The 15179-nt window shown below is 56.2% G+C and overlaps 1 protein-coding gene across 2 annotated transcripts in view; it reads right to left on the reverse strand.

Moving 5' to 3' along the window:
• LOC146863674 (sialic acid-binding Ig-like lectin 15) overlaps positions 1-13754 on the reverse strand; it is a 179306-nt gene extending 165552 nt beyond the window's left edge. For both annotated transcript variants that reach the window (XM_085627794.1, XM_085627792.1), the window contains exon 1: positions 13648-13754. In XM_085627794.1, the coding sequence (XP_085483920.1) occupies positions 13648-13720 (73 nt within the window). In that variant the 5' untranslated portion in view covers positions 13721-13754. The remainder of the gene's footprint in view (positions 1-13647) is intronic.
• Positions 13755-15179: the final 1425 nt, after the last annotated feature.

A 15179-nucleotide genomic window follows, 5' to 3' on the forward strand; every position in this document is an offset into this window, starting at 1 on the left:
ACCTTCCCTTGTCCCTCTGTCCTGGCTTCATTCACAGGCTCCATCGTCATCAAGGACCCACCGTCCCACCCTCTGCCTCACACCTTTCCTTGTACCTCTGCCCTGGCTTCATTCACAGGCTCCATTGTCATGGAGGTCCCTCCTTCCCTCCCTCCACCATAGACCTTCCCTTGTCCCTCTGCCCTGGCTTCATTCACAGGCTCCATTGTCATCAAGGTCTCACCTTCCCTCCTTCCACCGTAGCCCTTCCCTTGGCCCTCTGTCCTGGCTTCATTCACAGGCTCCATTGTCATGGAGGTCCCACCTGCTCTCCACTGTAGACCTTTCCTTGTCCCTCTGTCCTGGCTTCATTCACATGCTCCATTGTCATCAAGGTCACACCGTCCCTCCCTCCACCGTAGACCTTTCCTTGTCCCTCTGTCCTGGCTTCATTCACAGGCTCCATTGTCATGGAGGTCCCACCTGCTCTCCACTGTAGACCTTTCCTTGTCCCTCTGTCCTGGCTTCATTCACAGGCTCCATTGTCATCAAGGTCCCACCGTCCCTTCCTCCACCGTAGACCTTCCCTTGTCCCTCTGTCCTGGCTTCATTCACAGGCTCCATCGTCATCAAGGACCCACCGTCCCACCCTCTGCCTCACACCTTTCCTTGTCCCTCTGCCCTGGCTTCATTCACAGGCTCCATTGTCATGGAGGTCCCTCCTTCCCTCCCTCCACCATAGACCTTCCCTTGTCCCTCTGTCCTGGCTTCATTCACAGGCTCGATTGTTATCAAGGTCCCACCGTCCCTCCTTCCACCGTAGACCGTCCCTTGTCCCTCTGCCTTGGCTTCATTCACAGGCTCCATTGTCATCAAGGTCCCACCGTCCCTCCCTCCACCATAGACCTTCCCTTGTCCCTCTGCCCTGGCTTCATTCACAGGCTCCATTGTCATGGAGGTCCCTCCTTCCCTCCCTCCCATAGACCTTCCCTTGTCCCTCTGCCCTGGCTTCGTTCACAGGCTCCATCCTCATCAAGGTCCCTCCTTCCCTCCCTCCACCATAGACCTTCCCTTGTCCCTCTGCCCTGGCTTCATTCACAGGCTCCATTGTCATCAAGGTCCCACCGTCCCTTTCTCCACCGTAGACCTTCCCTTGTCCCTCTTTCCTGGCTTCATTCACAGGCTCCATTGTCATGGAGGTCCCTCCTTCCCTCCCTCCACCATAGACCTTCCCTTGTCCCTCTGCCCTGGCTTCATTCACAGGCTCCATTGTCATCAAGGTCCCTCCTTCCCTCCCTCCACCATAGACCTTCCCTTGTCCCTCTGCCCTGGCTTCATTCACAGGCTCCATTGTCATGGAGGTCCCTCCTTCCCTCCCTCCACCATAGACCTTCCCTTGTCCCTCTGCCCTGGCTTCATTCACAGGCTCCATTGTCATCAAGGTCTCACCTTCCCTCCTTCCACCGTAGCCCTTCCCTTGGCCCTCTGTCCTGGCTTCATTCACATGCTCCATTGTCATCAAGGTCACACCGTCCCTCCCTCCACCGTAGACCTTTCCTTGTCCCTCTGTCCTGGCTTCATTCACAGGCTCCATTGTCATGGAGGTCCCACCTGCTCTCCACTGTAGACCTTTCCTTGTCCCTCTGTCTTGGCTTCATTCACAGGCTCCATTGTCATCAAGGTCCCACCGTCCCTTCCTCCACCGTAGACCTTCCCTTGTCCCTCTGTCCTGGCTTCATTCACAGGCTCCATCGTCATCAAGGACCCACCGTCCCACCCTCTGCCTCACACCTTTCCTTGTCTCTCTTCCCTGGCTTCATTCACAGGCTCCATTGTCATGGAGGTCCCTCCTTCCCTCCCTCCACCATAGACCTTCCCTTGTCCCTCTGCCCTGGCTTCATTCACAGGCTCCATTGTCATCAAGGTCCCTCCTTCCCTCCATCCACCATAGACCTTCCCTTGTCCCTCTGCCCTGGCTTCATTCACAGGCTCCATTGTCATGGAGGTCCCTCCTTCCCTCCCTCCACCATAGACCTTCCCTTGTCCCTCTGCCCTGGCTTCATTCACAGGCTCCATTGTCATCAAGGTCTCACCTTCCCTCCTTCCACCGTAGCCCTTCCCTTGGCCCTCTGTCCTGGCTTCATTCACAGGCTCCATTGTCATGGAGGTCCCACCTGCTCTCCACTGTAGACCTTTCCTTGTCCCTCTGTCCTGGCTTCATTCACATGCTCCATTGTCATCAAGGTCACACCATCCCTCCCTCCACCGTAGACCTTTCCTTGTCCCTCAGTCCTGGCTTCATTCACAGGCTCCATTGTCATGGAGGTCCCACCTGCTCTCCACTGTAGACCTTTCCTTGTCCCTCTGTCCTGGCTTCATTCACAGGCTCCATTGTCATCAAGGTCCCACCGTCCCTTCCTCCACCGTAGACCTTCCCTTGTCCCTCTGTCCTGGCTTCATTCACAGGCTCCATCGTCATCTAGGACCCACCGTCCCACCCTCTGCCTCACACCTTTCCTTGTCCCTCTGCCCTGGCTTCATTCACAGGCTCCATTGTCATGGAGGTCCCTCCTTCCCTCCCTCCACCATAGACCTTCCCTTGTCCCTCTGTCCTGGCTTCATTCACAGGCTCGATTGTTATCAAGGTCCCACCGTCCCTCCTTCCACCGTAGACCGTCCCTTGTCCCTCTGCCCTGGCTTCATTCACAGGCTCCTTTGTCATCAAGGTCCCACCGTCCCTCCCTCCACCGTAGACCGTCTCTTGTCCCTCTGTCTTGGCTTCATTCACAGGCTCCATTGTCATCAAGGTCCCACCTTCCCCCTTCCACCGTAGACCGTCCCTTGTCCCTCTGCCCTGGCTTCATTCACAGGCTCCATTGTCATCAAGGTCCCTCCTTCCCTCCCTCCACCATAGACCTTCCCTTGTCCCTCTGCCCTGGCTTCATTCACAGGCTCCATTGTCATGGAGGTCACTCCTTCCCTCCCTCCACCATAGACCTTCCCTTGTCCCTCTGCCCTGGCTTCATTCACAGGCTCCATTGTCATCAAGGTCTCACCTTCCCTCCTTCCACCGTAGCCCTTCCCTTGGCCCTCTGTCCTGGCTTCATTCACATGCTCCATTGTCATCAAGGTCACACTGTCCCTCCCTCCACCGTAGACCTTTCCTTGTCCCTCTGTCCTGGCTTCATTCACAGGCTTCATTGTCATGGAGGTCCCACCTGCTCTCCACTGTAGACCTTTCCTTGTCCCTCTGTCCTGGCTTCATTCACAGGCTCCATTGTCATCAAGGTCCTACCGTCCCTTCCTCCACTGTAGACCTTCCCTTGTCCCTCTGTCCTGGCTTCATTCACAGGCTCCATCGTCATCAAGGACCCACCGTCCCACCCTCTGCCTCACACCTTTCCTTGTCCCTCTGCCCTGGCTTCATTCACATGCTCCATTGTCATGGAGGTCCCTCCTTCCCTCCCTCCACCATAGACGGTCCCTTGTCCCTCTGCCCTGGCTTCATTCACAGGCTCCATTGTCATCAAGGTCCCACCGTCCCTCCCTCCACCATAGACCTTCCCTTGTCCCTCTGCCCTGGCTTCATTCACAGGCTCCATCGTCATCAAGGTCTCTCCTTCCCTCCCTCCACCATAGACCTTCCCTTGTCCCTCTGCCCTGGCTTCATTCACAGGCTCCATTGTGATGGAGGTCCCACCTTCCCTCCTTCCACCGTAGACCGTCCCTTGTCCCTCTGTCCTGGCTTCATTCACAGGCTCCATTGTCATCAAGGTCCCACCGTCCCTTCCTCCACCGTAGACCGTCCCTTGTCCCTCTGTCCTGGCTTCATTCACAGGCTCCATTGTCATCAAGGTCCCACCGTCCCTTTCTCCACCGTAGACCTTCCCTTGTCCCTCTGTCCTGGCTTCATTCACAGGCTCAATTGTCATGGAGGTCCCTCCTTCCCTCCCTCCACCATAGACCTTCCCTTGTACCCCTGCCCTGGCTTCATTCACAGGCTCCATTGTCATCAAGGTCCCTCCTTCCCTCCCTCCACCATAGACCTTCCCTTGTCCCTCTGCCCTGGCTTCATTCACAGGCTCCATTGTCATGGAGGTCCCTCCTTCCCTCCCTCCACCATAGACCTTCCCTTGTCCCTCTGCCCTGGCTTCATTCACAGGCTCCATTGTCATCAAGGTCTCACCTTCCCTCCTTCCACCGTAGCCCTTCCCTTGGCCCTCTGTCCTGGCTTCATTCACATGCTCCATTGTCATCAAGGTCACACCGTCTCTCCCTCCACCGTAGACCTTTCCTTGTCCCTCTGTCCTGGCTTCATTCACAGGCTCCATTGTCACGGAGGTCCCACCTGCTCTCCACTGTAGACCTTTCCTTGTCCCTCTGTCCTGGCTTCATTCACAGGCTCCATTGTCATCAAGGTCCCACCGTCCCTTCCTCCACCGTAGACCTTCCCTTGTCCCTCTGTCCTGGCTTCATTCACAGGCTCCATCGTCATCAAGAACCCACCGTCCCACCCTCTGCCTCACACCTTTCCTTGTCCCTCTGCCCTGGCTTCATTCACAGGCTCCATTGTCATGGAGGTCCCTCCTTCCCTCCCTCCACCATAGACCTTCCCTTGTCCCTCTGCCCTGGCTTCATTCACAGGCTCCATTGTCATCAAGGTCCCTCCTTCCCTCCCTCCACCATAGACCTTCCCTTGTCCCTCTGCCCTAGCTTCATTCACAGGCTCCATTGTCATGGAGGTCCCTCCTTCCCTCCCTCCACCATAGACCTTCCCTTGTCCCTCTGCCCTGGCTTCATTCACAGGCTCCATTGTCATCAAGGTCTCACCTTCCCTCCTTCCACCGTAGCCCTTCCCTTGGCCCTCTGTCCTGGCTTCATTCACAGGCTCCATTGTCATGGAGGTCCCACCTGCTCTCCACTGTAGACCTTTCCTTGTCCCTCTGTCCTGGCTTCATTCACATGCTCCATTGTCATCAAGGTCACACCGTCCCTCCCTCCACCGTAGACCTTTCCTTGTCCCTCTGTCCTGGCTTCATTCACAGGCTCCATTGTCATGGAGGTCCCACCTGCTCTCCACTGTAGACCTTTCCTTGTCCCTCTGTCCTGGCGTCATTCACAGGCTCCATTGTCATCAAGGTCCCACCGTCCCTTCCTCCACCGTAGACCTTCCCTTGTCCCTCTGTCCTGGCTTCATTCACAGGCTCCATCGTCATCTGGGACCCACCGTCCCACCCTCTGCCTCACACCTTTCCTTGTCCCTCTGCCCTGGCTTCATTCACAGGCTCCATTGTCATGGAGGTCCCTCCTTCCCTCCCTCCACCATAGACCTTCCCTTGTCCCTCTGTCCTGGCTTCATTCACAGGCTCGATTGTTATCAAGGTCCCACCGTCCCTCCTTCCACCGTAGACCGTCCCTTGTCCCTCTGCCCTGGCTTCATTCACAGGCTCCATTGTCATCAAGGTCCCACCGTCCCTCCCTCCATCGTAGACCGTCCCTTGTCCCTCTGTCTTGGCTTCATTCACAGGCTCCATTGTCATCAAGGTCCCACCTTCCCCCTTCCACCGTAGACCGTCCCTTGTCCCTCTGCCCTGGCTTCATTCACAGGCTCCATTGTCATCAAGGTCCCTCCTTCCCTCCCTCCACCATAGACCTTCCCTTGTCCCTCTGCCCTGGCTTCATTCACAGGCTCCATTGTCATGGAGGTCACTCCTTCCCTCCCTCCACCATAGACCTTCCCTTGTCCCTCTGCCCTGGCTTCATTCACAGGCTCCATTGTCATCAAGGTCTCACCTTCCCTCCTTCCACCGTAGCCCTTCCCTTGGCCCTCTGTCCTGGCTTCATTCACATGCTCCATTGTCATCAAGGTCACACCGTCCCTCCCTCCACCGTAGACCTTTCCTTGTCCCTCTGTCCTGGCTTCATTCACAGGCTTCATTGTCATGGAGGTCCCACCTGCTCTCCACTGTAGACCTTTCCTTGTCCCTCTGTCCTGGCTTCATTCACAGGCTCCATTGTCATCAAGCTCCTACCGTCCCTTCCTCCACCGTAGACCTTCCCTTGTCCCTCTGTCCTGGCTTCATTCACAGGCTCCATCGTCATCAAGGACCCACCGTCCCACCCTCTGCCTCACACCTTTCCTTGTCCCTCTGCCCTGGCTTCATTCACAGGCTCCATTGTCATGGAGGTCCCTCCTTCCCTCCCTCCACCATAGACCGTCCCTTGTCCCTCTGCCCTGGCTTCATTCACAGGCTCCATTGTCATCAAGGTCCCACCGTCCCTCCCTCCACCGTAGACCGTCCCTTGTCCCTCTGTCTTGGCTTCATTCATAGGCTCCATTGTCATCAAGGTCCCACCTTCCCCCTTCCACCGTAGACCGTCCCTTGTCCCTCTGCCCTGGCTTCATTCACAGGCTCCATTGTCATCAAGGTCCCTCCTTCCCTCCCTCCACCATAGACCTTCACTTGTCCCTCTGCCCTGGCTTCATTCACAGGCTCCATTGTCATGAAGGTCCCTCCTTCCCTCCCTCCACCATAGACCTTCCCTTGTCCCTCTGCCCTGGCTTCATTCACAGGCTCCATTGTCATCAAGGTCTCACCTTCCCTCCTTCCACCGTAGCCCTTCCCTTGGCCCTCTGTCCTGGCTTCATTCACATGCTCCATTGTCATCAAGGTCACACCTTCCCTCCCTCCACCATAGACCTTTCCTTGTCCCTCTGTCCTGGCTTCATTCACAGGCTCCATTGTCATGGAGGTCCCACCTGCTCTCCACTGTAGACCTTTCCTTGTCCCTCTGTCCTGGCTTCATTCACATGCTCCATTGTCATCAAGGTCCCACCGTCCCTTCCTCCACCGTAGACCTTCCCTTGTCCCTCTGTCCTGGCTTCATTCACAGGCTCCATCGTCATCAAGGACCCACCGTCCCACCCTCTGCCTCACACCTTTCCTTGTCCCTCTGCCCTGGCTTCATTCACTGGCTCCATTGTCATGGAGGTCCCTCCTTCCCTCCCTCCACCATAGACCTTCCCTTCTCCCTCTGCCCTGGCTTCATTCACAGGCTCCATTGTCATCAAGGTCCCTCCTTCCTTCCCTCCACCATAGACCTTTCCTTGTCCCTCTGCCCTGGCTTCATTCACAGGCTCCATTTTCATGGAGGTCCCTCCTTCCCTCCCTCCACCATAGACCTTCCCTTGTCCCTCTGCCCTGGCTTCATTCACAGGCTCCATTGTCATCAAGGTCTCACCTTCCCTCCTTCCACCGTAGCCCTTCCCTTGGCCCTCTGTCCTGGCTTCATTCACAGGCTCCATTGTCATCAAGGTCCCACCGTCCCTTCCTCCACCGTAGACCGTCCCTTGTCCCTCTGTCCTGGCTTCATTCACAGGCTCCATTGTCATCAAGGTCCCACCGTCCCTTTCTCCACCGTAGACCTTCCCTTGTCCCTCTGTCCTGGCTTCATTCACAGGCTCAATTGTCATGGAGGTCCCTCCTTCCCTCCCTCCACCGTAGACCTTCCCTTGTACCTCTGCCCTGGCTTCATTCACAGGCTCCATTGTCATCAAGGTCCCTCCTTCCCTCCCTCCACCATAGACCTTCCCTTGTCCCTCTGCCCTGGCTTCATTCACAGGCTCCATTGTCATGGAGGTCCCTCCTTCCCTCCCTCCACCATAGACCTTCCCTTGTCCCTCTGCCCTGGCTTCATTCACAGGCTCCATTGTCATCAAGGTCTCACCTTCCCTCCTTCCACCGTAGCCCTTCCCTTGTCCCTCTGCCCTGGCTTCATTCACAGGCTCCATTGTCATGGAGGTCACACCGTCCCTCCCTCCACCGTAGACCTTTCCTTGTCCCTCTGTCCTGGCTTCATTCACAGGCTCCATTGTCACGGAGGTCCCACCTGCTCTCCACTGTAGACCTTTCCTTGTCCCTCTGTCCTGGCTTCATTCACAGGCTCCATTGTCATCAAGGTCCCACCGTCCCTTCCTCCACCGTAGACCTTCCCTTGTCCCTCTGTCCTGGCTTCATTCACAGGCTCCATCGTCATCAAGAACCCACCGTCCCACCCTCTGCCTCACACCTTTCCTTGTCCCTCTGCCCTGGCTTCATTCACAGGCTCCATTGTCATGGAGGTCCCTCCTTCCCTCCCTCCACCATAGACCTTCCCTTTTCCCTCTGCCCTGGCTTCATTCACAGGCTCCATTGTCATCAAGGTCCCTCCTTCCCTCCCTCCACCATAGACCTTCCCTTGTCCCTCTGCCCTAGCTTCATTCACAGGCTCCATTGTCATGGAGGTCCCTCCTTCCCTCCCTCCACCATAGACCTTCCCTTGTCCCTCTGCCCTGGCTTCATTCACAGGCTCCATTGTCATCAAGGTCTCACCTTCCCTCCTTCCACCGTAGCCCTTCCCTTGGCCCTCTGTCCTGGCTTCATTCACAGGCTCCATTGTCATGGAGGTCCCACCTGCTCTCCACTGTAGACCTTTCCTTGTCCCTCTGTCCTGGCTTCATTCACATGCTCCATCGTCATCAAGAACCCACCGTCCCACCCTCTGCCTCACACATTTCCTTGTCCCTCTGCCCTGGCTTCATTCACAGGCTCCATTGTCATGGAGGTCCCTCCTTCCCTCCCTCCACCATAGACCTTCCCTGGTCCCTCTGCCCTGGCTTCATTCACAGGCTCCATTGTCATCAAGGTCCCTCCTTCCCTCCCTCCACCATAGACCGTCCCTTGTCCCTCTGTCTTGGCTTCATTCATAGGCTCCATTGTCATCAAGGTCCCACCTTCCCCCTTCCACCGTAGACCGTCCCTTGTCCCTCTGCCCTGGCTTCATTCACAGGCTCCATTGTCATCAAGGTCCCTCCTTCCCTCCCTCCACCATAGACCTTCACTTGTCCCTCTGCCCTGGCTTCATTCACAGGCTCCATTGTCATGGAGGTCCCTCCTTCCCTCCCTCCACCATAGACCTTCCCTTGTCCCTCTGCCCTGGCTTCATTCACAGGCTCCATTGTCATCAAGGTCTCACCTTCCCTCCTTCCACCGTAGCCCTTCCCTTGGCCCTCTGTCCTGGCTTCATTCACATGCTCCATTGTCATGGAGGTCCCACCTGCTCTCCACTGTAGACCTTTCCTTGTCCCTCTGTCCTGGCTTCATTCACAGGCTCCATTGTCATCAAGGTCCCACCGTCCCTTCCTCCACCGTAGACCTTCCCTTGTCCCTCTGTCCTGGCTTCATTCACAGGCTCCATCGTCATCAAGGACCCACCGTCCCACCCTCTGCCTCACACCTTTCCTTGTCCCTCTGCCCTGGCTTCATTCACAGGCTCCATTGTCATGGAGGTCCCCCCTTCCCTCCCTCCACCATAGACCTTCCCTTCTCCCTCTGCCCTGGCTTCATTCACAGGCTCCATTGTCATCAAGGTCCCTCCTTCCTTCCCTCCACCATAGACCTTCCCTTGTCCCTCTGCCCTGGCTTCATTCACAGGCTCCATTGTCATGGAGGTCCCTCCTTCCCTCCCTCCACCATAGACCTTCCCTTGTCCCCCTGCCCTGGCTTCATTCACAGGCTCCATTGTCATCAAGGTCTCACCTTCCCTCCTTCCACCGTAGCCCTTCCCTTGGCCCTCTGTCCTGGCTTCATTCACATGCTCCATTGTCATCAAGGTCACACCGTCCCTCCCTCCACCGTAGACCTTTCCTTGTCCCTCTGTCCTGGCTTCATTCACAGGCTCCATTGTCATGGAGGTCCCACCTGCTCTCCACTGTAGACCTTTCCTTGTCATTCTGTCCTGGCTTCATTCACAGGCTCCATTGTCATCAAGGTCCCACCGTCCCTTCCTCCACCGTAGACCTTCCCTTGTCCCTCTGTCCTGGCTTCATTCACAGGCTCCATCGTCATCAAGGACCCACCGTCCCACCCTCTGCCTCACACCTTTCCTTGTACCTCTGCCCTGGCTTCATTCACAGGCTCCATTGTCATGGAGGTCCCTCCTTCCCTCCCTCCACCATAGACCTTCCCTTGTCCCTCTGCCCTGGCTTCATTCACAGGCTCCATTGTCATCAAGGTCTCACCTTCCCTCCTTCCACCGTAGCCCTTCCCTTGGCCCTCTGTCCTGGCTTCATTCACAGGCTCCATTGTCATGGAGGTCCCACCTGCTCTCCACTGTAGACCTTCCCTTGTCCCTCTGTCCTGGCTTCATTCACATGCTCCATTGTCATCAAGGTCACACCGTCCCTCCCTCCACCGTTGACCTTTCCTTGTCCCTCTGTCCTGGCTTCATTCACAGGCTCCATTGTCATGGAGGTCCCACCTGCTCTCCACTGTAGACCTTTCCTTGTCCCTCTGTCCTGGCTTCATTCACAGGCTCCATTGTCATCAAGGTCCCACCGTCCCTTCCTCCACCGTAGACCTTCCCTTGTCCCTCTGTCCTGGCTTCATTCACAGGCTCCATCGTCATCAAGGACCCACCGTCCCACCCTCTGCCTCACACCTTTCCTTGTCCCTCTGCCCTGGCTTCATTCACAGGCTCCATTGTCATGGAGGTCCCTCCTTCCCTCCCTCCACCATAGACCTTCCCTTGTCCCTCTGTCCTGGCTTCATTCACAGGCTCGATTGTTATCAAGGTCCCACCGTCCCTCCTTCCACCGTAGACCGTCCCTTGTCCCTCTGCCTTGGCTTCATTCACAGGCTCCATTGTCATCAAGGTCCCACCGTCCCTCCCTCCACCGTAGACCGTCCCTTGCCCCTCTGTCTTGGCTTCATTCACAGGCTCCATTGTCATCAAGGTCCCACCTTCCCCCTTCCACCGTAGACCGTCCCTTGTCCCTCTGCCCTGGCTTCATTCACAGGCTCCATTGTCATCAAGGTCCCTCCTTCCCTCCCTCCACCATAGACCTTCCCTTGTCCCTCTGCCCTGGCTTCATTCACAGGCTCCATTGTCATGGAGGTCCCTCCTTCCCTCCCTCCACCATAGACCTTCCCTTGTCCCTCTGCCCTGGCTTCATTTACAGGCTCCATTGTCATCAAGGTCTCACCTTCCCTCCTTCCACCGTAGCCCTTCCCTTGGCCCTCTGTCCTGGCTTCATTCACATGCTCCATTGTCATCAAGGTCACACCGTCCCTCCCTCCACCGTAGACCTTTCCTTGTCCCTCTGTCCTGGCTTCATTCACAGGCTCCATTGTCATGGAGGTCCCACCTGCTCTCCACTGTAGACCTTTCCTTGTCCCTCTGTCCTGGCTTCATTCACAGGCTCCATTGTCATCAAGGTCCCACCGTCCCTTCCTCCACCGTAGACCTTCCCTTGTACCTCTGTCCTGGCTTCATTCACAGGCTCCATCGTCATCAAGGACCCACCGTCCCACCCTCTGCCTCACACCTTTCCTTGTCCCTCTGCCCTGGCTTCATTCACAGGCTCCATTGTCATGGAGGTCCCTCCTTCCCTCCCTCCACCATAGACCGTCCCTTGTCCCTCTGCCCTGGCTTCATTCACAGGCTCCATTGTCATCAAGGTCCCACCGTCCCTCCCTCCACCGTAGACCGTCCCTTGTCCCTCTGTCTTGGCTTCATTCACAGGCTCCATTGTCACCAAGGTCCCACCTTCCCCCTTTCCACCGTAGACCGTCCCTTGTCCCTCTGTCCTGGCTTCATTCACAGGCTCCATTGTCATCAAGGTCCCACCGTCTCTCCCTCCACCGTAGACCTTCCCTTGTCCCTCTGTCCTGGCTTCATTCACAGGCTCCGTTGTCATGGAGGTCCCACCGTCCCTCTCTCCACCGTAGACCTTTCCTTGTCCCTCTGTCCTGGCTTCATTCACAGGCTCCATTGTCATCAAGGTCCCACCGTCCCTTCCTCCACCGTAGACCTTCCCTTGTCCCTCTGTCCTGGCTTCATTCACAGGCTGCATGCTTCCCCACAACCACACCTTGAACATTGGATGTACCTGGAACCCTCCAGAGGAGGACAGGGCCTGAGAGAGGAGGGACGCACAGCACACGGCGGTTTAGTAAGGGGGCCGTGGGTCCAAATGTAAGCAAGAACAAGCCTTGGCAAAGCCACTATGCCTGCATTGGCCACGAACTTTTGGCTTTGTCAGTGCCTGTCGTGTTTTGACATTGTCTTACTGCTGAGCCTTCATCAATCAAAATTTTAAAAAACATTGGCTAAAAGCAAATCATTTTTTGGTCTCACATTGTACATCATACTTCGAATTTTAGCGGAACCAAAAAACCAAAAGGTCTTGGCCATCGCCAGACGTAAAACGGGCCCCTGTTAGTGAAGTGGACCGCACACGCCTCGGGCCCCGGTGCCGCTGCACCTTGTACACTAATGCTAGCTACGCTTCAGGTCCACATAAAGAATGCTTTTCTTACACACAAAGACAGGAACGCAGGCTCCTCGGCTCCATACATTCAATGAAATTTATTGGGGCCTACCGTGTCGCTTCTTAGCTACTTTTGATCAATACACAGGGGGCACGGTGCCAGAGCCATGTGCGCTGCCCACCTTTGCAGGTGCCACCAAGTCTGACATGTCTCGCCCTCACACCTGCGAGTGCTGCCGGCAGAGGGCGCAAGGGCCAGATGTAGGTAGCCCTATGCCTACTGGGGCTGCAAACCCTGCAGTTGGTCAATGACACCAACTATCTGCACAAGAGGTAGAGGCATTTTCTATGAGGTTGGTGCTAGAGAACATAAGGTGTATTTGTAAAGCGCATAGTCACCCAAATGGGCTTCTTAGCGCTCAATAACAGATGTTTATTGTTACCCAACTCAATGGTACTCTTTTTATCGACCTCAGAAGGATGAAAGAATGAGCGGACCCACTGGGATTTGAACCTGTGAGCATAAGGTCAAACATAAGCCCCAACAGTGGAGGCATTAGGCCACTGGCCCAGAATGGCAACATGTTTGTAACTAAAAGCGTAATATGACATTTACTTGAAGTCAACCACAAGCTTGAGGTGCGCACCGGCAAACACCGCCTCAAATTAAGCACTTGCTGACTGTGGTACCCCATGTTTTAATCTTTCCAACAGTGTGATGTGTCCCCTCACCCCATTGCCCCCGTATCTCCCCAGCCATACAAGTTGCACTGCAGAAAGAGACCGACACCCCATCTCTGTGAGAAGCCCTTCTCTAACCTGAATCGAAAGCCCTGGAGCTCCGCCCTCCTCGGACAGCCTATGAAGAGAACCCCCACCCATTCCTCCTGTCAGCTTTGCATCTGAGCTCCGTCTCCCCAGCTGTTAATAACCAGTGCACGTGCACAGACCAAGGGAGCTAGAACACTGATAGGAAATGAGGGGCGTGTCTCAGCCTGACTGACCAACACACACATGCGCACGCATAGACGTGCACACAAGCACAAGCGGTACCACAGCCTTGTCACACAGACACATGCAGAGAGCAAAGGAGTCTCTCTAACCACACAAACACACAAGCTCACAGAAGATGATACCTCTCTTCACTCACACCCACCCCCCCACACACACAAAATGAGGTAGCTCTCTCTACACGCACACCCACACACAGACACACACACATATGAGGTAGCTCTCTCCACACAGGCACACACAGAGATGAGGTAGCTCTCTCCACCCACACACACACAGAAGATGAGATACCACTCTCTCCACACACAAACACACACAACCCCACCCCTCCTTCATCCTCTTCCTACCTGGCAGGAGGCAGGCCAGGGTCAGCAGCATCCCCTGCGGGGTGAGAGCAGCGCGTGGCGCCATCTCCGCCATCCTCTGCTGAGGTCACACTGAGTGTCCTCGGAGCACACAGGGCCCCATGTCACAGGGGTGCAGCTGGGAAGGAAGTGTCGGCACTTCTGCTTTCATGAACCGCCGGGAGCGCTGAGGAGAGATTACATCAGGACACCCCCTCATCCCTCCCCCCCAGTACCTCGCTGCCACTTCGCAGTGAGCTGTAGGAAATGGGCCACCGCTCACCACACTTCCCCTTTAAGTGACGTGTGTCCCAGCGGAGCACAGCTCGAGCCTCCATTCACCTCTGTGCAGACATTGGCCTTCAGGGCCGGCATTAGGGCAGTGAGACTGGTGCGGTCGCACTGGGCGCTGACTTGCGGAGGGGGGCGCTGTGACCTCAGGGGGGCGCTGTGTTTAGCCATATCTTATGACGGGAGAGGCAAGGGGAACTTTTGCAGGTGGTAGGGAGAGAATCCGAAGAGGTGGTCATGGGATGTGAGGGCGCCAAAAGTGATTGTCGCACAGGGCGCCATCAGCATCTATGCCGTGTTCAGCTCTGGACAGAGTGTCACTTGTATTCCGTGCTCACACAGCTCCTTTAAGTGACGTGTGTCCCAGCGGAGCACAGCTCGAGCCCCCGTTCACCACTGTGCAGACACTAGCCTTCACCCTGCATCAGTGCTCATTGCAGCCCCGGTCCGAGAGTGTCACTTGTATTCCGTGCTCACGCAGCTCCTTTAGGTGACGTGTGTCGCAGCGGAGCACAGCTCGAGCCCCCGTTCACCTCTGTGCAGACATTGGCCTTCACCCTGCATCTGTGCTCGGAGCTGCCTCGGTCCGAGAGTGTCACTTGTATTCCATGCTCACACAGCTCCTTTAAGTGACGTGTGTCGCAGCGGAGCACAGCTCGAGCCTCCCATTCACCTCTGTGCAAACATTGGCCTTCACCCTGCATCTGTGCTCGGTGCTGCCCCGGTCCAAGAGTGTCACTTGTATTCCATGCTCACACAGCTCCTTTAAGTGACGTGTGTCGCAGCGCAGCACAGCTCGAGCCTCCCATTCACCTCTGTGCAGACACTAGCCTTCACCCTGCATCTGTGCTCGGTGCAGCCCCGGTCCGAGAGTGTCACTTGTATTCCGTGCTCACACAGCTCCTTTAAGTGACGTGTGTCGCAGCGGAGCACAGCTCGAGCCTCCCATTCACCTCTGTGCAAACATTGGCCTTCACCCTGCATCTGTGCTCGGTGCTGCCCCGGTCCAAGAGTGTCACTTGTATTTCATGCTCACACAGCTCCTTTAAGTGACGTGTGTCGCAGCGGAGCACAGCTCGAGCCCCCGTTCACCACTGTGCAGACACTAGCCTTCACCCTGCATCTGTGCTCGGTGCAGCCCCGGTCCGAGAGTGTCACTTGTATTCTGTGCTCACACAGCTCCTTTAAGTGACGTGTGTCGCAGCGGAGCACAGCTCGAGCCTCCCATTCACCTCTGTGCAAAC

This window comes from Triturus cristatus, chromosome 2_1 (assembly GCF_964204655.1).
Source record: "Triturus cristatus chromosome 2_1, aTriCri1.1, whole genome shotgun sequence".
Lineage (NCBI taxonomy): Eukaryota > Metazoa > Chordata > Amphibia > Caudata > Salamandridae > Triturus > Triturus cristatus.